Here is a 23,022-nt window from a genome sequence, read left to right as displayed (position 1 = left end):
TGTGATATATCCTGCACCCCTCACTGTAACACTCTGATACACCCCACACCCCTCACTGTAACACTGTGATATATCCTGCACCCCTCACTGTAACACTCTGATACACCCCACACCCCTCACTGTAACACTGTGATATATCCCACACCCCTCACTGTAACACTGTGATATATCCTGCACCCCTGACTATCAGCCACACTTCTGAACACAACAGCGCTGGAATCTGAGGATCTGAGGATGTTCTGTTTGAATGGGACAGGGTCACAGTAAATAAGCAAAGTGGGGTGAGGACAGCTGAATCTGTTAGAGTTGGGGTTGTCACATTACCCACCCCTTACTGCTTGAGGACAGTGGGTATAGCCCAACGTCTCCTGATTGTGACCAGGTGCCTACCCATTCTGCCATTCTTCATGCATCCAAGGTCAAAAAAAGAGTATCACTCAGCCAAGAGGATCAACCGCAATGCCCCATATCATCAAATGTCAATAATGATTGACAAGGGGGACCAAGATCAAGTGTGATTTCCTTATGGTCGAATATCAGGCTGATACTCATTGACAGGGGTTACTGGATCAACTGGGAGGGAGAGGAGCCGGAGGTAGCGGTACATATTGGTACCGCTGATGTGGATAGGAAGGGGCAAGGGGTCATGAAAAGAGAGTATAGGGAATTAGGGAGACAGCTGAGAAGGAGGAAAGCAAAGGTAGTAATCTCAGGATTGCTGCCTGTGCCACGGGAAGGTGAGGGCAGGAATGGAGTGAGGTGGAGGATGAATGTGTGGCTGAGGGACTGGTGCAGGGGGCAGGGATTCAGGTTCCTGGACCATTGGGACCTCTTTAGGGGCAGGTGTGACCTGTACACAAACAACGGGTGGCACTTGAATCCCAGGGGGACCAATATCCTGGTGGGAAGGTTGGCTAAGGCTACTGGGGAGAGTTTAAACTAGATAGGTTGGGGGGAGGGGATCGAGACAAGGAGACTGGGGGCAAGGAAGTTAGCTCGCAAACAAAGAAGGGTTATAGACAGTGCAAGAGGGAGGATGGACGGGGGATAGAGAAGGGGAGAGCTCAGACCAAAGGATTACGATGTGTTTACTTTAATGCCAGGAGTATAGTGAATAAAGGGGATGAGCTCAGAGCATGGATTGATGCCTGGAAGTGTGATGTGGTGGCCATTACGGAGACTTGGATGTCTCAGGGTCAGGACTGGATACTCCAGGTGCCGGGCTTCAGATGCTTCAGGAAGGACAGGGAGGGAGGCAAGAGAAGGGGTGGAGTGGCACTGCTGATCAGGGATAGTGTCACAGCTGTAGAGAAGGTGTATGCTGTGGAGGGATTGTCTACAGAGTCTCTGTGGGTGGAAGTTCGGAGTGGGAAGGGGTCGATCACTTTGCTGGGAGTTTTCTATAGGCTGCCCAATAGTAACAGGGAGGTGGAGGAGCAGACAGGGAAACAGATCCTGGAGAGATGCAGTAATAGCAGAGTTGTTGTGATGAGAGACTTTAATTTCCCAAACATAGATTGGAATATCCCTAGGGTTAGGGGATTGGATGAGGAGGAGTTCGTCAGGTGTGTTCAGGAGGGTTTCCTGACACAGCATGTGGACAAGCCTACAAGAGGAGAGGCTGTACTTGATCTGATACTGACCAATGAACCTGGACAGGTGTCAGATCTCTCAGTGGGAGAGCATCTTGGGGACAACTCTATCTCCTTTATGCTTGCATTGGAAAAAGGATCAGGCTAGCTAGGAAAGCGTTTATATGGAGTAAGGGGAAATATGAAGACATAAGGCAGCAAATTAGAGGAGTAAATTGGAAGGAGGTATTCTCGGGGAAATGTACTGAAGAGAGGTGGCAGTTTTTCAAGGAATGTCTGTCTAGAGTTCTACAGGACAACGTTCCGAGCAGACAGGGAGGTGTTGGTAGGTTAAAGGAACCGTGGTGCACGAAAGCTGTGCGGGACCTAGTCACGAAGAAAAGGAAAGCGTACAAAAGGTTCAGAGAGCTTGGCAAGATAGGGATCTAGATGAGTATACAGCTTGTAGGAAGGGACTAAAGAAGGAAATTAGGAGAGCCAGAAGGGGTCACGAGAAGGCCTTGGCAGGTAGGATTAAGGAGAACCCTAAGGCGTTCTATAAATATGTGAAAAGTAAAAGGATGAGACGTGAAGGAATAGGGCCTATAAAAGGTGAAGGCGGGAAAGTCTGTACGGAACCAGTAGAAATGGCAGAGGTGCTTAATGAGTATTTTGCCTCGGTTTTCACAGAGGAGAAGGACCTAGGTGGATGTACTGCAGGCTTGCGGTGGACTGAAAAGATTGAGTATGTGGACTTTAAGAAAGAGGTTGTGCTGGAATCTTTGAATGGCATCAAGATAGATAAGTCGCCGGGTCCAGATGGGATGTACCCCAGGTTACTGTGGGAGGCGAGGGAAGAGATTGCAGAGCCTCTGGCGATGATCTTTGCGTCGTCGATGGAGACGGGAGAGGTGCCGGAGGATTGGAGGATTGCGGATGTGGTTCCTATTTTCAAGGAGGGGAATAGGGATAGCCCAGGTAATTACCGACCGGTGAATCTAACCTCAGTGGTTGGTAAGCTGATGGAGAAGATCCTGAGGGACAGGATTTATGAGCACTTAGAGAGGTTTAGTATGCTCAAGAATACTCAGCACGGCTTTGTCAAAGGCAGATCGTGCCTTACGAGCCTGGTGGAGTTCTTCGAAAATGTGACTAAACACATTGACGAAGGGAAAGCGGTAGATGTGGTTTATATGGATTTTAGCAAGGCGTTCGATAAGGTCCCCCATGCAAGGCTTCTAGAAAAAGTGAGAGGGCATGGGATCCAAGGGGCTGCTGCCTTGTGGATCCAGAACTGGCTTGCCCAAAGGAGGCAGCGAGTGTGTATAGATGGGTCTTTTTCTAATTGGAGGTCGGTCACCGGTGGTGTGCCCCAGGGATCTGTTCTGGGACCCTTGCTGTTTGTCATTTTCATAAATGACCTGGATGAGGAAGTGGAGGGATGGGTTGGTAAGTTTGCCGACGACACGAAGGTTGGTGGGCTTGTGGATAGTCTGGAGGGATGTCAGAAGTTACAGAGGGACATAGATAGGATGCAAGACTGGGCGGAGAAGTGGCAGATGGACTTCAACCCAGATAAATGCGTAGTGGTCCATTTTGGCAGGTCAAATGGGATGAAGGAGTACAATATTAAGGGAAAGACTCTTAGTACTGTAGAGGATCAGAAGGACCTTGGGGTCCGGGTCCATAGGACTCTAAAATCGGCCTCGCAGGTGGAGGAGGTGGTTAAGAAGGCGTATGGTGTGCTGGCCTTTATCAATCGAGGGATTGAGTTTAGGAGTCCGGGGATAATGATGCAGCTATATAAGACCCTCGTCAGATCCCACTTGGAATACTGTGCTCAGTTCTGGTCGCCTCATTACAGGAAGGATGTGGAAATGATTGAAAGGGTGCAGAGGAGATTTACAAGGATGTTGCCTGGATTGAGTGGCATGCCTTATGAGGATAGGCTGAGGGAGCTCGGTCTTTTCTCCTTGGAGAGACGTAGGATGAGAGGAGACCTAATAGAGGTATATAAGATGTTGAGAGACATAGATCGGGTGGACTCTCAGAGGCTTTTTCCCAGGGTGGAAATGGCTGCTACGAGAGGACACAGGTTTAGGGTGCTGGGGGGTAGGTACAGGGGAGATGTTAGGGGGAAGTTTTTCACACAGAGGGTGGTGGGTGAGTGGAATCAGCTGCTGTCAGGGGTGGTGGACGCAAACTCAATAGGGTCTTTTAAGAGACTCCTGGATGAGTACATGGGACTTAATAGGATGGAGGGTTATAGGTAGGCCTAGAAGGTAGGGATATGTTCGGCACAACTTATGGGGCTGAAGGGCCTGTTTGCTGTAGTTTTTCTATGTTTCTAACTGCGATGCGGAGCAAAGTCAAAGTCAGGCCAGTTCTCTTTCACAGGAGTGACTTGGATGTACATGTGATGCCTCCCATTGTAGAATATCAGACCATTACTCTGTGACGAGAGCAACTAGGATTGCCCGTGATGCCTCCCATAGTAGAATATCAGGCCAATGTTAGTTGACAACAGCAACTGTGAGGCACCCCATAGTTGAATGTCAGGCCAATGTTCATTGACAAGAGCAGCTGGGATCACCTGCAATGCCTCCCATAGTCGAATGTCAGCCAAAACCCATTGACGACAAGGACGGGGATCAACAATGACGCCCCCACAGTCGAATATCAGGCCAATGTTAACTGACAACACCAACTGCGAGGCACCCCATAGTTGAATGTCAGGCCAATACTGGTCGACGGGGTTTATCTGTAATCAATCACCCACCCCCTGCGTTGCCCTTCCTCACCCCTCCCCCTCACACTGCCCCCACCCCCGCACTGCCCTTCCTCCCCCCCCCGCCCCACGCGGCCCTTCCTCCCCGCTCGGCGTTTGGCTGGTTATTGCTCAGTGAGACCAGATACTGACCGGCACATCGGGCATCATCACGGAGAGGTTGTTGGGCCTGACGGTGAGCTGGACACAGCGATTAGACTCGGTGGCGAAACGCTGGGGTTCATCGGCGCGGTTACACTCGCTCCGCTGGGTGCACCTGGGTAGGCAGCAGAAAGAGAGAGCAGAGGTCAGAGCGAGCGATAGTGGCCATGGCACAGGGTAACAGTCCGCAGAATGGACACCGAATTCTTATCAGACCACAGGACAGAGACACAGTCTGCAGAGCTTCCTCAGCACTGACCCTCCCACAGTGCGACGCTTCCTCAGCACTGACCCTCCCACAGTGCGGCACTCCCTCAGCACTGACCCTCCCACAGTGCGGCACTCCCTCAGCACTGACCCTCCCACAGTGCGGCGCTCCCTCAGCACTGACCCTCCCACAGTGCGGCGCTCCCTCAGCACTGACCCTCCAACAGTGCGGCGCTCCCTCAGCACTGACCCTCCCACAGTGCGGCGCTCCCTCAGCACTGACCCTCCCACAGTGCGGCGCTCCCTCAGCACTGACCCTCCCACAGTGCGGCACTGCCTCAGCACTGACCCTCCCACAGTGCGGCGCTCCCTCAGCACTGACCCTCCCACAGTGCGGCGCTCCCTCAGCACTGACCCTCCCACAGTGCGGCACTCCCTCAGCACTGACCCTCCCACAGCGCGGCGCTCCCTCAGCACTGACCCTCCCACAGTGCGGCGCTCCCTCACACTGATCCTCCCACAGTGCGGCACTGCCTCAGCACTGACCCTCCGACAGTGCGGCGCTCCCTCAGCACTGACCCTCCCACAGTGCGGCGCTCCCTCAGCACTGACCCTCCGACAGTGCGGCGCTCCCTCAGCACTGACCCTCCCACAGTGCGGCACTCCCTCAGCACTGATCCTCCCACAGTGCGGCACTCCCTCAGCACTGACCCTCCCACAGTGCGGCGCTCCCTCTGCACTGACCCTCCCACAGTGTGGCGCTCCCTCAGCACTGACCCTCCCACAGTGCGGCGCTCCCTCAGCACTGACCCTCCTACAGTGCGGCACTCCCTCAGCACTGACCCTCCTACAGTGCGGCACTCCCTCAGCACTGACCCTCCCACAGTGCGGCGCTCCCTCAGCACTGACCCTCCCACAGTGCGGCGCTCCCTCAGCACTGACCCTCCCACAGTGCAGCACTCCATCAGCACTCACTCCCACAGTGCAGAGCTTCCTCAGACTGACCCACCCATAGTGCGGCGCTCCCTCAGCAGTGACCCTCCCACAGTTCGCCGCTCCCTCAGCACTGACCCTTCCACAGTGCGGCGCTCCCTCAGCTCTGACCCTCCCACAGTGCGGCGCTCCCTCAGCACTGACCCTCCCACAGTGCGGCGCTCCCTCAGCACTGACCCTCCCACAGTGCGGCGCTCCCTCAGCACTGACCCTTCCACAGTGCGGCGCTCCCTCAGCTCTGACCCTCCCACAGTGCGGCGCTCCCTCAGCACTGACCCTCCCACAGTGCGGCGCTCCCTCATCACTGACCCTCCCACAGTGCGGCACCCCCTCAGCACTGACCCTCCCACAGTGCGGCGCTCCCTCAGCTCTGACCCTTCCACAGTGCGGCGCTCCCTCAGTACTGACCCTCCAATAGCGAGCCGCTCCCTCAGCACTGACCCCCCAACAGTGCAGCGCTTCCTCAGCATCAACCCTCCCACAGTGTGGCGCTCCCTCAGCACTGACCCTCCCACTGTTCTGTGTTCCCTCAGCACTGACTCCCCGACAGTGCGGTGCTCCCTCAGCACCAACCCTCCAACTGTGCAGCATCATTATTATTCCCACCAATCTCATCCCCAAACTCCGTGGCCTGGGCCTTGGCTCCTCCCTCTGTGACTGGATCCTGGACTTCCTAACTCACAGACCACGATCAGTAAGGATAGGCAACAACACCTCCTCCATAATCATCCTCAACACCGGTGCCCCACAAGGCTGTGTTCTCAGCCCCCTACTAGACTCCTGATACACCTCTGACTGTGCGGCCAAATTCCCCTCCAGCTCGATTTTTGAGTTTGGTAATGACACCACTGTAGTGGGTCGGGCCTCAAACAATGACAAGACAGAGTACAGGAATGAGATTGAGAATCTGGTGAACTGGTGCAGCAACAATAATCTCTCCCTCAATGTCAACAAAACGAAGGAGATTCTCATCGACTTCAGGAAGTGTAGTGGAGAACATGCCCCTGTCTACATCAATGGGGAGGAAGTAGAAATAGTCGAGAGCTTCAAGTTTTTAGGTGTCCAGATCACCAACAACCTATCCCGGTCCCCCCATGCCGACACTATAGTAAAGAAAGCCCACTAACGTCTCTACTTTCTCAGAAGACTAAGGAAATTTGACATGTCAATTTCGACTCTCACCAACTTTTACAGATGCACCATAGAAAGCATTCTTTCTGGATGTATCACAGCTTGGTATAGCTCCTGCTCTGCCCAAGACCGCAAAAAACTACAAAAGATCGTGAATGTAGCCCAGTCCATCACGCGTATCAGCCTCCCATCCATTGACTCTGTCGACACTTCCCGCTGCCTCGGCAAAGCAGCCAGCATAATCAAGAATCCCACGCACCCCAGATATTCTCTCTTCCTCCTTCTTCCATCGGGAAAAAGATACAAAAGTCTGAGGTCACGTACCGACCGACTCAAGAACAGCTTCTTCCCTGCTGCTGTCAGACTTTTGAATGGACCCACCTCACATTGAGTTGATCTTTCTCTGCACCCTAGCTGTGACTGAAACACTACGTTCTGCACTCTCTCCTTTCCTTCTCTATGAACAGTATGCTTTGTCTGTATAGCGAGCAAGAAACAATACTTTTCACCGTATATGAGTACATGTGACAATAATAAATCAAATCAAAATCTTGCTGTACTGTTGGTTACAGTGTTAAAGGGAGCCGCTCTCTATGGAGGAGAATATTTTTTGCAACAGTGAGATGGTGGACCTCAGTAAAGAAGTGGTTTTGTGTTTGCTGCAGTGAGATTATGGAGTTTGTGGGCAGTGTGCTGTCGTGTGACTGTTGAGGAAAGTATTTCACTTGCTGTGTTTTATGATGTGTCTGCCTCATGAATCATCCTAGGCTGTCTAAATGTGAAATTATCCATCCCTCAAACCTTTGTCTCCATCTTCACTCGTTTTTAATGTGATTCTCTCACTCTCTTATTTACCTTCCCGTCTCCACATCCCTCTCTCCGCTCCCCTTCCTCTCACTCTCTCTCCCTATCTCTCTCTCGTCCTTTCTCCTAACCTCTCTCACTCTCCTCCTCCTCTTTCTCTACACCTCCTGTCTTTTCACCCCATGTCTCTCCCTCTCAACCCCTTCTCCTCTCCCAATCTCCCTCCATGTGTCTCTTTCCCCCATCACTCTTTCTCTCTCCATCTTGCTCCCTCTCTCTGTCTCTCCCTCCACCTCCCATCACTCCATCTCTCTCTCCATTTCATTCTCTGTTTGTGTGTATGTGGGAGTGTGTGTGGGGGTGTATGACCGGGTAAGTGTGTATGAGAGTGTGTGCGTGTGTGAGAGAGATAGTGTGTGTGTGCGCGTGTGTGTGTGTGTGTGTGTGTGTGAGAGAGTGTGTGTGTGAGAGTGTGTGTGTGAGAGTGTGTGTGTGAGAGAGTGTGTGTGAGAGAGTGTGTGTGAGAGAGTGTGTGTGTGTGAGAGAGAGTGTGTGTAAGAGAGTGTGTGAGAGAGAGAGTGTGTGTGAGAGAGAGAGTGTGTGTGAGAGAGAGAGTGTGTGTGAGAGAGAGAGTGTGTGAGAGAGAGAGTGTGTGTGAGAGTGTGTGTGAGAGAGTGTGTGAGAGAGTGTGTGTGTGAGAGTGTGTGTGAGAGAGACAGTGTGTGTGTGAGAGAGAGTGTGTGTGGGACAGTGGGCTGTGAAGGACAGGGAGGGTCGGGAGGGTGACAGGAGGAGGAGGGTGAGGGGAGATGAAGGACGGGGAGGGTGGGTAGCGACGGGGAGGGTGGGTAGCGAGGGGGAGGGTGGGCTGCGAGGGGGAGCGGGAGGGTGGGCAGTGAGGGAGGAGGGTGGACAGTGGGGGGTGGGTGGGCACTGGGGGGGTGGGTGGGCAGTGGGGGGGGGAGGGTGGGTAGTGAGGGGCAGCGGTGGGGATGGGCAGTGGGGAGGATGGGCAGTGGGGGGATGTGGAGGGTGGGCAGTGCGAGAGAGGGTGGGCAGCAAAGGGGAGGGTGGGCAGTGAGGAGGATGTTGGGCAGTGAGGAGATGCAGAGGGTGGGCAGTGAGTGGGTGGGTGGGCAGTGAGGGGGTGGGTGGGGCAGTGAGGGGGTGGGTGGGGGGAGGGGGAGGGTGGGCAGTGGGGGGAGGGTGGGGGAGGGGTGCGGGGGAGCAGTGAGGACGTGCGGGGGGTGGTTTTTGATGAGATCAGTGACAATCAGGGTTAGCCGGGCCAAAGGCTCGCTAAATTATTTCCCTCTGCAGGAGGGAATTAGACCAGAACAATTTCTGCACAAAATCTATTAAAACTTCAACGAAACGATTGTTATTAAATTAAACTTTGGCTCGGAAAATGAACACCAAATCTAGCTGAGCGAATGTCTTGGCTTTGCAGTGTCATTTTTCAAATATTTGAAATGGAGAGTCAGTCTTTGGCCAACTACTGTTTCAATATTCAGAAATGAAATAAATACTTCAACCCTTTTCACTCAGGGTGAGGCCGGGGAACATTCTTGTGGACTACCATGCTGATCACCTCACAAAATCACCTCACAGTCAGCTTTGCTCTCTCTGCTCTGTGTTAGAAGGTTGTAGTTTTCAGCCCCCAGGCCAGAGAACAAGGCCTAGAATCCAGGCTCAATATTCCCCTCAACTGTGTCAGTGCTGAGGGAGCGCCGCACTGTGGGGAGGGTCAGTGCTGAGGGAGCGCCGCACTGTGGGAGGGTCAGTGCTGAGGGAGCGCCGCACTGTGGGAGGGTCAGTGCTGAGGGAGCGCCGCACTGTAGGGAGGGTCAGTGCTGAGGGAGCGCCGCACTGTGGGAGGGTCAGTGCTGAGGGAGCGCCGCACTGGGGGAGGGTCAGTGCTGAGGGAGCGCCGCACTGTGGGAGGGTCAGTGCTGAGGGAGTGCCGCACTGTGGGAGGGTCAGTGCTGAGAGAGCACCGCACTGTGGGAGGGTCAGTGCTGAGGGAGTGCCGCACTGTGGGAGGGTCAGTGCTGAGGGAGCGCCGCACTGTGGGAGGGTGAGTGCTGAGGGAGCGCCGCACTGTGGGAGGGTCAGTGCTGAGGGAGCGCCGCACTGTGGGAGGGTCAGTGCTGAGGGAGCGCCGCACTGTGGGAGGGTCAGTGCTGAGGGAGCGCCGCACTGTGGGAGGGTCAGTGCTGAGGGAGCGCCGCACTGTGGGAGGGTCAGTGCTGAGGGAGCGCCGCACTGTGGGAGGGTCAGTGCTGAGGGAGTGCCGCACTGTGGGAGGGTCAGTGCTGAGGGAGCGCCGCACTGTGGGAGGGTCAGTGCTGAGGGAGTGCCGCACTGTGGAAGGGTCAGTGCTGAGGGAGCACCGCACTGTGGGAGGGTGAGTGCTGAGGGAGCGCCGCACTGTGGGAGGGTCAGTGCTGAGGGAGCGCCGCACTGTGGGAGGGTCAGTGCTGAGGGAGCGCCGCACTGTGGGAGGGTCAGTGCTGAGGGAGCGCCGCACTTTGTGGGAGTGTCAGTGCTGAGGGAGCGCCGCACTGTGGGAGGGTGAGTGCTGAGGGAGCGCCGCACTGTGGGAGGGTCAGTGCTGAGGGAGCGCCGCACTGTGGGAGGGTCAGTGCTGAGGGAGCGCCGCACTGTGGGAGGGTCAGTGCTGAGGGAGTGCCGCACTGTGGGAGGGTCAGTGCTGAGGGAGCGCCGCACCGTGGGAGGGTCAGTGCTGAAAGAGCGCCGCACTGTGGGAGGGTCAGTGCTGAGGGAGTGCCGCACTGTGGGAGGGTGAGTGCTGAGGGATGCAACACTGTGGGAGGGTCAGTGCTGAGGGAGTGCCGCACTGTGGGAGGGTCAGTGCTGAGGGAGTGCCGCACTGTGGGAGGGTGAGTGCTGAGGGATGCAACACTGTGGGAGGGTCAGTGCTGAGGGAGTGCCGCACTGTGGGAGGGTCAGTGCTGAAGGAGCGCCGCACTGTGGGAGGGTCAGTGCTGAGGGAGTGCCACACTGTGGGAGGGTCAGTGCTATAGGAGCGCCGCACTGTGGGAGGGTCGGTGCTGAGGGAGCGCCGCACTGTGGGAGGGTCAGTGCTGAGGGAGCACCGCACTGTGGGAGAGTCAGTGCTGAGGGAGCGTCGCATTGTGGGAGGGTCAGTGCTGAGGGAGCGCCGCACTGTGGGAGAGTCAGTGCTGAGGGAGCGTCACATTGTGGGAGGGTCAAGCTGAGGGAGCGCCGCACTGTGGGTGGGTCAGTGCTGAGGGAGCGCCGCATTGTCGGAGGATCAGTGCTGAGGGAGTGCCACACTGTGGGAGGGTCAGTGCTGAGGGAGTGCCACACTGTGGGATGGTCAGTGCTGAGGGAGCGCCACACTGTGGGAGGGTCAGTGCTGAGGGAGCGCCGCACTGTGGGAGGGTCAGTGCTGAGGGAGCGCCGCACTGTAGGAGGGTCAGTGTTGAGGGAGCACCGCACTGTGGGAGAGTCAGTGCTGAGGGAGCGTCGCACTGTGGGAGGGTCAAGCTGAGGGAGCGCTGCACTGTGGGTGGGTCAGTGCTGAGGGAGCGCCGCATTGTCGGAGGGTCAGTGCTGAGGGAGTGCCACACTGTGGGAGGGTCAGTGCTGAGGGAGCGCCACACTGTGGGAGGGTCAGTGCTGAGGGAGCGCCGCACTGTGGGAGGGTCAGTGCTGAGGGAGCGCCGCACTGTGGGAGGGTCAGTGCTGAGGGAGCGCCGCACTGTGGGAGGGTCAGTGTTGAGGGAGCACCGCACTGTTGGAAGGTCAGTGCTGAGGGAGCGATGCACTGTGGGAGGGTCAGTGCTGAGGGAGCGCCGAACAGTCAGTTTAGCTTATTGCGCCTTGTGGGATCTTGCAGTGCTCCAGCGGCCATTGACTTGTCCCACAACAAACATTCTCTTGCTGTCAAGAACGTTGGGAGTGGGAAGGGACAATGGATGGAACAGGAGTGGAGGAGGATGTCATTCGGCCCATCAGGCCCCATGCTAGCATTGGTGAAGGGTTGAGATTTGGAGACAGTTACCAACCTGTTATCAAGGACACACCAGCCGCAGTGAGGGTCTCCGGAGCTCAGGCACTTGGGGCAGGTCCCATACTGCTCGCAGCTCTCCACCGGGATCCGTCCCACCTGGAGATCGAGAGGAAGAGAGAGGGGAAGGGTAGTCAGAGAAAAACAGGAGAATGTCACCTCCCCCCTCATGGTCATCAACAAGCCTGCGAGGAGATAACAGGAGCATGAGGAGGCCATTCAGCCCCTCTTGAGCCTCTAACACAGGAACAGGAGGATGCCCATTCAGCCCTTCACGATCATTCCAGAGGCTCTTTCCTTGGGTCCTGGTCTCGATAGGAGAGGGTGACGATTGAGGGTGGGCTCTATGGGTAGGCCTCCTGCCTACAGCAGGAGTGATACCCCACCATGAAGGGGCGTCCTGAGACAAAGAAAAAGGGGATGGGGGAGGGATTGGATGTGGCTAAGAGGTTAGAATGCGCCAGATACGGTGAAGATCTGATGGTTGCCTGTTGCGATCTGGCAAAATGGCCCATAGTTGGGACCTGCAGGTGGGACGGGAGGGGACGCTAGGGGCATAAGAAGGCCCCAGGCCTGAACGCGAGCGTTCGCGGGGCGGTAGAAGTGGCGGAGTAGGCGGGGGCATGGGAAGGGATCGGGGGGGAAAAGGCTGCCTCACCTTCTGTTCAGTGAGCAAGTAGATGTACTGAAAATCGGGGCTGAAGGACATGTCGCGGAGGATCGGGCTCCCTTCCATGGCCGCCACCACTTCGTAGAGCATTGCATTGTGGGAAGGCCGCGGGACAGCGTCCACTCGTATCTGCGGGAGAGAGAAAACGAGAGAGAGAGAGATGGGGGTTAATGGAACCCACGCATTCAGTCAACCCTCCCCAGAGAACCCCCCCAGGGTGAGAGAGCAGTAACCAAGACTTTCTGTTGGGTAATCATGTGGTCAACTCCACCCAATTGGACGATACCAGCGCCTCCCTTATCCTCCCTAAATTTCAGCGCCTCCTTTAACCTCCCCCCAGACTCTCCCCTGCAATGATGCCCACTCACAGACTGGTTCAAGAACACGGAGGAATTATTAAGTATGAAAAACATTCCCCCAGTCCCGCCAGCTCTACTCCTTGTCTTGAGACTGTCTTCTGTCCAGCCCCAGGGGGTGATGGCCCACCCTCGCTCCCAATTGGTCACTCAAGCAGGGTGACACTCTTGTGCTGTGCTGCCCTTAAAGGGACATTCACCACTTCCACCCCCCTCCTCTGTCTCCTCACTCATGCAGAGTCCCGCTCCACTGCTGGCCTACTCTGGCTTCCTGTCCGCCCACACCTCCATTTTAAAATTTCCCCCACCCTATCTCTGTACCCCCCTCCAGCCCCTACAACCTTCCCTATCTCTGTAACCTCCTCCAGCCCCTACAACCTTCCCTATCTCTGTAACCTCCTCCAGCCCCTACAACCTTCCCTATCTCTGTAACCTCCTCCAGCCCCTACAACCTTCCCTATTTCTGTAACCCCCCCAGCCCCTACAACCTTCCCTATTTCTGTAACCTCCTCCAGCCTCTACAACCCACCCTATCTCTGTAACCTCCTCCAGCCTCTACAACCCTCCCTATCTCTGTAACCTCCTCCAGTCCCCTACAACCCACCCTACCTCTGTAACCCCCTCCAGCCCCTACAATCCTCCCTATCTCTGTAACCTCCTTCAGTCCCCTACAATCCTATCTCTGTAACCTCCTCCAGTCCCCTGCAATCCTCCCATGGGGTGGCCCAGTGGTTAGCACTGCTGCCTCACAGCGCCAGGGACCCAGATTTTATTCCCGGCTTGGGTCACTGTCTGTGTGGAGTCTGCACGTTCTCCCCGTGTCTGCGTGGGTTTCCTCTGGATGCTCTGGTTTCCTCCCACAGTCCAAAAGACGTGTTGGTTAGGTGCAATGGCCATGCTAAATTCCCTCTCAGTGTACCTGAACAGGTACAGGAGTGTGGCGACTAGGGGATTTTGACAGTAACCTCATTGCAGTGTTAATGTAAGCCTACTTGTGACACTAATAAATAAAATATCTCTGTAACCTCACCCAGCCCCAACAACCCCCTCCCTCCCTCTGTAACCTCCTCCTTAACCCCTTCCACACACACGCACACGCACACATATGTATGCATTCACATATATACTTACAGACACGCATACACACACAAACCCACTTGTTCACATACACTCACAGAGTCACGCACGCTCACAAAGAACATGTACATACATACACTCTAACACATGCTCCCAATCATGTACACACACGCTCTCACAGACACACATACTCTCACACAGGCACCCATATGCATGTGTTCACATCTGCACACATGCTCACTCACACATATACTCCCCCCCCCACACACTCTCTCACACACATGCACTCACACGCACTCACACACACACGCTTGCACTCTCTCAGAGACATAGGCTCCCGCACACATACACATTCCCACACATACGCATTGACACACACACACAGACACACACACACTGTCACACACACACACTGTTACACACACACACACAGTCTCACACACACACTGTCACACACACACATTGTTACACACACTGTCACACACACACAGTCTCACACACACACACACTGTTACACACACACAGTCTCACACACACACACAGTCTCACACACACACACACTGTCACACACACACAGTCTCACACACACAGTCTCACACACACACTGTCACACACACACTGTCACACACACATTGTTACACACACTGTCACACACACATTGTTACACACGCTGTCACACACACAGTCTCACACACACACACACTGTCACACACACACTGTCACACACACACACATGCTTGCACTCTCTCAGAGACACAGGCTCCCACACACACACGCATTGACACACACACACAGTCACACACACACACAGTCTCACACACACACACAAACACCCACAGTCACACACACACACATACACAGTGCTGGCTCCAGACTCGGGTTAATGAGTGGATGAATTGCTGTTGGAAAGTTGGCTCTGCAGCTTGATGCTGGAAGCATTAAGGTGCAGGATGGATGAATGACCTGTCAGCTTGCTGATCAATCTCAGTTGTCCGGGGACTCAGAGAGCCTCAGAGACTGCGAACTCAAACAGAGGTACGGCAACGATCAATAGACAGAGAGAGCGTGGGAGGAGAGAGACAGACAAAGAGAGAGGGAGACAGAGAGAGAGGGAGAGACAGAGAGAGGGAGAGAGAGAGACAGAGAGAGAGTGAGACAGAGAGCGAGAGAGCGTGAGGGGAGAGAGACAGACAGAGAGAGAGAGAGAGTGAGAGAGAGAGGCAGAGAGAGAGAGACAGAGAGACAAACAGAGAGAGAAAGAGAGAGACAGAAAGAGAGGGACAGAGAGAGAGAGAGACAGACAGAGAGAGAGAGACACAAACAAAGAGAGAGAGAAAGAGAGAGACAGAAAGAGAGGGACAGAGAGAGAGAGAGACAGTGAGTGAGAGAGAAAGACAGATAGAGAGACAGAGAGAAAGGCAGACAGCGACAGAGAGAGAGACAGTCTGTGCTCTATTTCCCTATTTCCACCACCTCCAAACAACTCACAACTAAAACCCAAGAGAGCTCCACACCCTCCCCCCCACCCCCCTCACCCCCGCCCTCCACCCCTACCCCAAATAAATTCACCTCAGCCCCTGGACAGAGTTTCCCTGGAGTCCTGCCTGCAGGAACCCCGCGGTGTTTGGGGCACTTCCACACTCTGGAATAGAAACCATAGAAACCCTACAGTACAGAAAGAGGCCATTCGGCCCATCGAGTCTGCACCAACCACAATCCCACCCAGGCCCTACCCCCATATCCCTACATATTTTACCCGCTAATCCCTCTAATCTACACATCCCAGGACACTAAGGGGCAATTTTACCATGGCCAATCAACCTAACCCGCACATCTTTGGACTGTGGGAGGAAACTGGAGCACCCGGAGGAAACCCACGCAGACACGAGGAGAATGTGCAAACTCCACACAGACAGTGACCCAAGCCGGGAATCGAACCCAGGTCCCTGGAGCTGTGAAGCAGCAGTGCTAACCACTGTGCTACCGTGCCGCCCACTGGGATAAGGGGATAAGGAGAACAGCAATGCGTCCTCAGGTTTATCCTGCACTCACACTTACATGCACACTCACTTCTTGCTGAAACTCGCTCACACACAAACCTCTCTCTCTCTCACACTTACTCTTACACACGTACTCTCGTGCACACACCTCTCTTGCACGGTCGATCATACACGCATCTCTCTCTTGCACATTCATGCGCGCACACTACTCTTGCAGGGTGGCTCACACATGTACACCTTTTGAGCACACTTGCTCATATACAAACCTCTCTGTATCTCTCTTATGCACGTGGTCACACGGCTCTCTCACACACTCACTGTCAGGCACCCCTTCCACACTCATGTACACTCCCCTCACACATGCCCACTGGCACAGACCCCCCTCTCTCACACGCTCACTCTCAGACACACTCCTCTCTCACACGCTCACACACTTCCTCTTGTACATATACTTGAACACACAGCTCTGGCATACACAGGTGCATTTGTACACACACCACTCTGGCATGCATGTTCACTCGCATGCACACACTCACGCACACGCAACTCCCTCACACTCATGCTCGCCCACATGTTTCTTGCACACTTCTGTCACACCAGCACTTTGGGACTCCAGGTCACATACTGGCAAGTTCACCGACACTCACACCGACACACACACACCCATGTCACACTGTGCACATCCTTCTCTCTGCCTGTCTTTCTCTCTGCCTCTCTCTCACTCTCTCTCTCTGCCTCTCTCTCCGTCTCTCTCTCTCTGCCTCTCTCTCTCTCTGCCTCTCTCTCTCTCCGCCTCTCTCTCTCTCCGCCTCTCTCTCTCTCCGCCTCTCTCTCTCTCCCCGTCTCTCTCCCTCCGTCTCTCTCTCCCTCCGTCTCTCTGCCTCTGATAGCCAAATGTCATAAAAGGGGCACACTTGGCCATGCTCGGCCATTTTGAAATCAAAATGGCAGCAGGAGCCATTCGTTGTCCTTAGAAACACTAACCCCGAGTTCCGGTATCTCCTTTTGTTCAGGAAAATCATAGAATCCAAGAGAATTCTTCCCGTACGGAATCCAGCTTCCGTAGGCACCCCACCCCCTGGCTGGACTCCACACGTGGCTGGACATAAGGAAGGCCATAATCCCACTTGAATGGGCATCTGTCGATGAGGCGACCTTTGACCCGCAGGCCTGTGGCCCACTCTCAGGAGACCAGGTCCTCTTGTTGCTATGTGACAATTAACTCTCTCCCCCTTCCCCATTAACCCAGCCACGACAGCCTGCTTCAGGGACCCAGCAATCTGTCATGGCTGCCCTGTCACGACCTTTGACCGGCGCTCCTAGTTGTTGACCTCTTTCTGACCTGCCCCTTCCAACACCATTACGGCCACTGCGACTATATCTATGCCCATTTGACGAATGCTTTCAGGGTGAATGAACACAAATGATAGGGTTGAAAATTAAAAGATCCTTCACAGCAGAAGGTTCGAAACAAGTCTCAAGGGATCAGGGCGCTTAGATTTATGTACAGGGATAATATCGGTCTAAGAACATGAGAGAGGTATCCCCTATCCCAATACTGACAGTGGGGTAAGTCAACGTGAGGGGAGAGATAGTGCAACATCTCTGATGGTACGTCCCAGGATGCGGCGCTCCCTCAGCACTGATCCTCCCACAGTGCGGCGCTCCCTCAGCACTGACCCTCCCACAGTGCGGCGCTCCCACAGCACTGACCCTCCCACAGTGCGGCGCTCCCTCAGCACTGATCCTCCCACAGCACTGACCCTCCCACAGTGCGGTGCTCCCTTAGCACTGACCCTCCCACAGTGCGGCGTTCCCTCAGTACTGGCCCTCCCACAGAGCAGCGCTACCTCAGCACTGACCTCCCACAGTGCGGCGCTCCCTCAGCACTGACCCTCCCACAGTGCAGCACTCCCTCAGCACAGACCCTCCCACAGTGCGGCGCTCCCTCAGCACTGACCCTCCCACAGTGCAGCACTCCCTCAGCACAGACCCTCCCACAGTGCGGAGCTCCCTCAGCACTGACCCTCCCACAGTGCAGCACTCCCTCAGCACTGACCCTCCCACAGTGCAGCACTCCCTCAGCACAGACCCTCCCACAGTGCGGCGCTCCCTCAGCACTGACCCTCCCACAGTGCGGCGCTCTCTCAGCACTGACCCTCCCACAGTGCGGCGCTCTCTCAGCACTGACCCTCCCACAGTGCAGCGCTCCCTCAGCACTGACCCTCCCACAGTGCGGCGCTCTCTCAGCACTGACCCTCCCACAGTGCAGCACTCCCTCAGCACAGACCCTCCCACAGTGCGGCGCTCCCTCAGCACTGACCCTCCCACAGTGCGGCGCTCCCTCAGCACTGACCCTCCCACAGTGCGGCGCTCCCTCAGCACTGACCCTCCCACAGTGCGGCGCTCTCTCAGCACTGACCCTCCCACAGTGCGGCGCTCCCTCAGCACTGACAGAGTGGATTGTCAGAAGCTTTTTCCCAGTGTGGAAAAGTCAATTACCAGGGGGCATAGGTTTAAGGTGCGAGAGGCAAGGTTTAAAGGAGATGTACGAGGCAAGTTTTACACAGAGGGTGCTGGGTGCCTGGAACTCACTACCGGGTGAGGTAGTGAAAGCGGATACAATAGTGACTTTTAAGGGGGGTCTGGACAAATACATGAATAGGATGGGAATAGAGGGATACGGTCCCCGGAAGGGTAGGGAGTTTAGTTCAGTCAGGCAGCATGGTCGGTGCAAGCTTGGAGGGCCGAAGACCTGTTCCTTGCTGTAATTTTCTTTGTTCTTTGTTCACTGGCCCTCTGACAGTGCGGCACTCCCTCAACACTGACCCTTCGATTGGGAAGGACATCTGCTGTCTTCACTCAGTCCGGCCTACATATGACCCCAGACCCATAGTCACGACAATGTGATTAACACTTCGCTGCTGAAGGGCCCTCGTGAGACCAGGGCAATTAATGATGGACAATGAGTGCTGGGCCTAGCCAGTGACACACACACACACACTACACACTCACACACACTACACACTCACACACACACTACACACACACACACAGGCTCACACACTACACACACAGGCTCACACACTCACACACACACAGACTCTCACACACACAGACTCTCACACACACAGACTCACACACACACAGACTCACACACACATAGACTCACACACACACACAGACTCACACACACACTACACACACAGACTCTCACACTACACACTCACACTACACACACACACACTACACACATACTCACACACTACACACACATACACACTCACCACACACAAACACACATACACACACACACACACAGGCTCACACACTACACACTCACACACACAGACACTCACACACACAGACTCTCACACACACAGACTCTCACACACACAGACTCTCACACACACAGACTCTCACACACACAGACTCTCTCACACACAGACACACACAGACTCTCACACACACAGACTCTCACACACACAGACTCACACACACACACACAGACTCACACACACACAGACTCTCACACACACAGACTCTCACACACACAGACTCTCACACACACAGACTCTCACACAGACTCACACACTACACACACACACTACACACATACTCACACACTACACACACATACACACATACACACTCACCACACACAAACACACATACACACACACACTCACGCAGACACACACACACACTGCCCCACACATACACGCACTGCCCCACTCATATACCCTCTCACACACACCAAAACACCGTCACTCACACAACAGACACACGCACTTACACACACAAACAAATATACAACCTCTCACACACACACTCTCACACACATATACATCCTCACACACAACACAACTCCAGCTATTCATATACATTAATGAGTTGGATGAGGGAACAAAATGTAACATCTCAAAGTCTGCAGATGATACCAAGTTGGGTGGGAGGGTGAACTGTGATGAGGGTGCAGAGATCCTTCAGCATGATCGGGACAGGTTGGGTGAGTGGGCTAATCAATGGCTGTAAATTGGGAGAGGGGAGTGTGCAGAGGGACCTGGGTGTCCTCGTACCCCAGTCGCTGGAGGTAAGCATGCAGGTGCAGCAGGCGGTAAAGAAGGCAAATGGTACGCTGGCCTTCATAGCGAGAGGTTTCGGGTCCAGGAGCAGGGATGTGTTGTTGCAATTATACAGGGCCTTGGTGAGGCCACACCTGGAGTATTGTGTGCAGTTTTGGTCTCCTTATCTGAGGAAGGATGTTCTTGCTCTCGAGGGAGTGCAGCGAAGGTTTACCAGGCTGATTCCGGGGATGGCGGGACTGAGGTATGAGGAGAGATTGACGAGATTAGGATTGTTTTCACTGGAATTCAGACGAATGAGGGGGGATCTCACAGAGACTTATAAAATTCTAACAGGACTAGACAGGGTAGATGCAGGGAGGATGTTCCCTGATGGTGGGGAGTGTCCAGAACCAGGGGTCACAGCCTGAGGATTCAGGGTAGATCATTTAGGACAGATATTTTTTCACCCAAAGAGTGGTGAGCCTGTGGAATTCATTACCTCAGGAAGGAGCTGATGTCAAAACATTGAATTTACTCAAGAGGAGGCTGGATACAGCACACGGGGCAAACGGGATCAAAGGTTATGGGGAGGAAGCAGGATTAGGCACACACGCACGCACACACATGCACACAGACACATGCACACATGCACATGCACACACGCACATGAACAGACATGCACATACGTATACACACACACGCGCACGCATGTGCGCACACACTCTGGATTTTTGTGGATCGAGTGGTCTGGGATCTTCTCCAGGATTTCTTATTGAATGGGGAGAGAGTGTCACTCAGTGGGAAAGTGGGAGAATGGAGGCAAATAAACTGAGGATTCAGAAACCCCCGGGAAGCCAGTGGGGGTGGAGAGAGGGAGCGAGAAAGAGAGAGAGAGAGAGAGGGAAGAAGAGAGAATGAGAGAGAGATGGAGCGAGAGTGTGAGAGAGAGAGAGGGAGGGAGCATGCGAGAGAGAGAGAGAGAGGGAGCATGCGAGAGAGAGAGGGAGTGAGAGAGAGAGGGCGTGAGAGAGCGAGGGCGTGAGAGAGCGAGGGCGTGAGAGAGCGAGGGCGTGAGAGAGCGAGGGCGTGAGAGAGAGAGGGCGTGAGAGAGAGAGGGCGTGAGAGAGAGAGGGCGTGAGAGAGAGAGGGCGTGAGAGAGAGAGGGCGTGAGAGAGAGAGGGCGTGAGAGAGAGAGGGCGTGAGAGAGAGAGGGTGTGAGAGAGAGAGGGCGTGAGAGAGAGAGGGGGAGAGAGAGAGAGGGGGAGAGAGGGAGAGAGAGAGGGGAGCGAGAGAGTGAGAGAGTGAGGAAGTGAGAGAGAGAGAGAGAGAGATTGAGAGAGAGGGAGCAAGAGAGGGAGCAAGAGAGGGAGCGAGAGAGAGAGGGAGAGAAAGGGAGCGAGAGAGGGAGCGAGAGGCAGTGAGTAAATATTGGCTGAGTGTCACTGAGTAGCTGCAGTAGGGCTGGGGCCCTGGGAAGGTTTGGGAAGAGAGGAGCCTGTTTTTCCCAGGCTTGGCGGCATTGGGCACTGTGACTGCCGATGTTAATTCCATCACTCCGTGCTGCTGGGGGAGTGAGTGCCAAGGACTGTCCACTGGGATAGCGCCGTGCAAGGGGCATGATCCTGCAGAGTGCGGGTCTGCCAATCATGTACAGACTGGAGACGCACAACCACCTTTCACTCGAGATTTAAACCCCTCCACTATTGGTGTCCTGGGGTGTCTGAGGGCAACACAGGTTAAATAACACAACACACTTCCTCCCCGCCTCTCTCTCTCTCTGTTTGTCTCTCTCTGTGTCTTTCTCTCTCTGTCTCTCCTTCTCTGTCTCTCCCTCTCTGTCTCTCCCTCACTGTCTCTCCCTCTCTGCCTCTCCTTCTCTGCCTCTCCCTCTCTGCCTCTCCTTCTCTGCCTCTCCCTCTCTGCCTCTCCTTCTCTGCCTCTCCCTCTCTGTCTGTCTCTCCCCCTCTCTGTTTGTCTCTCCCTCCATCTGTCTCTCTCTCTGTGTCTGTCTCTCTCCCTCTAAATCTCTCCCTCTAAATCTCTCCCTCTAAATCTCTCTCCCTCTAAATCTCGCTCCCTCTCTTTCTGTCTCTGTCTCCCTCTCTCTCTGTCTCCCTCTCTCTCTGTCTCTGTCTCCCTCTCACTCTGTCTCCCTCTCTCTCTGTCTCTGTCTCCCTCTCTCTGTCTCCCTCTCTCTCTGTCTCTGTCTCCCTCTCTCTCTGTCTCTGTCTCCCTCTCTCTCTGTCTCCCTCTCTCTCTGTCTCTGTCTCCCTCTCTCTCTGTCTCTGTCTCCCTCTCTCTCTGTCTCTGTCTCCCTCTCTCTCTGTCTCTGTCTCCCTCTCTCTCTGTCTCTGTCTCTGTCTCCTCTCTCTCTCTGTCTCCCTCTCTCTGTCTCCCTCTCTCTCTCTCTGTCTCTGTCTCCCTCTCTCTCTGTCTCCCTCTCTCTCTCTGTCTCCCTCTCTCTCTGTCTCTGTCTCCCTCTCTCCCTCTCTCTGTCTCCCTCTCTCCCTGTCTCTGTCTCCCTCTCTCTCTGTCTCTGTCTCCCTCTCTCTCTGTCTCCCTCTCTCTGTGTCTCTGTCTCCCTCTCTCTCTGTCTGTCTCCCTCTCTCTCTGTCGCTGTCTCCCTCTCTCTGTCTCCCTCTCTCTCTGTCTCTGTCTCCCTCTCTCTCTCTGTCTGTCTCCCTCTCTCTCTGTCTCTGTCTTCCTCTCTCTCTGTCTCTGTCTCCCTCTCTCTCTCTGTCTGTCTCCCTCTCTCTCTGTCTCTGTCTTCCTCTCTCTCTGTCTCCCTCTCTCTCTGTCTCTGTCTCCCTCTCTCTCTGTCTCCCTCTCTCTGTCTCTGTCTCCCTCTCTCTCTGTCTCTGTCTTCCTCTCTCTCTGTCTCTGTCTCCCTCTCTCTCTGTCTCTGTCTCCCTCTCTCTCTGTCTCTGTCTCCCTCTCTCTCTGTCTCTGTCTCCCTCTCTCTCTGTCTCTGTCTCCCTCTCTCTCTCTGTCTGTCTCCCTCTCTCTCTGTCTCTGTCTCCCTCTCTCTCTGTCTCTGTCTCCCTCTCTCTCTGTCTGTCTCCTCTCTCTCTGTCTGTCTCCCTCTCTCTCTGTCTCTGTCTCCCTCTCTCTCTGTCTCCCTCTCTCTCTGTCTCCCTCTCTCTCTGTCTCCCTCTCTCTC

At 54.8% G+C, this 23,022-nt stretch overlaps 1 protein-coding gene across 1 annotated transcript in view; it reads right to left on the bottom strand.

Moving 5' to 3' along the window:
* The window catches only part of LOC144488994 (plexin-A1-like), a gene marked incomplete at both ends in the record, with an annotated part of 58,725 nt that overhangs the window by 21,650 nt on the left and 14,053 nt on the right, over positions 1-23,022 (bottom strand). The window contains 3 exons of the mRNA XM_078206952.1: positions 4,492-4,615; positions 11,691-11,791; positions 12,351-12,491. Of these exons, the coding sequence (XP_078063078.1) occupies positions 4,492-4,615; positions 11,691-11,791; positions 12,351-12,491 (366 nt within the window). The remainder of the gene's footprint in view (positions 1-4,491; positions 4,616-11,690; positions 11,792-12,350; positions 12,492-23,022) is intronic.

Source organism: Mustelus asterias, unplaced genomic scaffold (assembly GCF_964213995.1).
Source record: "Mustelus asterias unplaced genomic scaffold, sMusAst1.hap1.1 HAP1_SCAFFOLD_1913, whole genome shotgun sequence".
Classification (NCBI taxonomy): Eukaryota; Metazoa; Chordata; class Chondrichthyes; order Carcharhiniformes; family Triakidae; genus Mustelus; species Mustelus asterias.
Note: the sequence above shows the minus strand (reverse complement) of the source record. Positions and strands in the feature narration are given on the sequence as shown.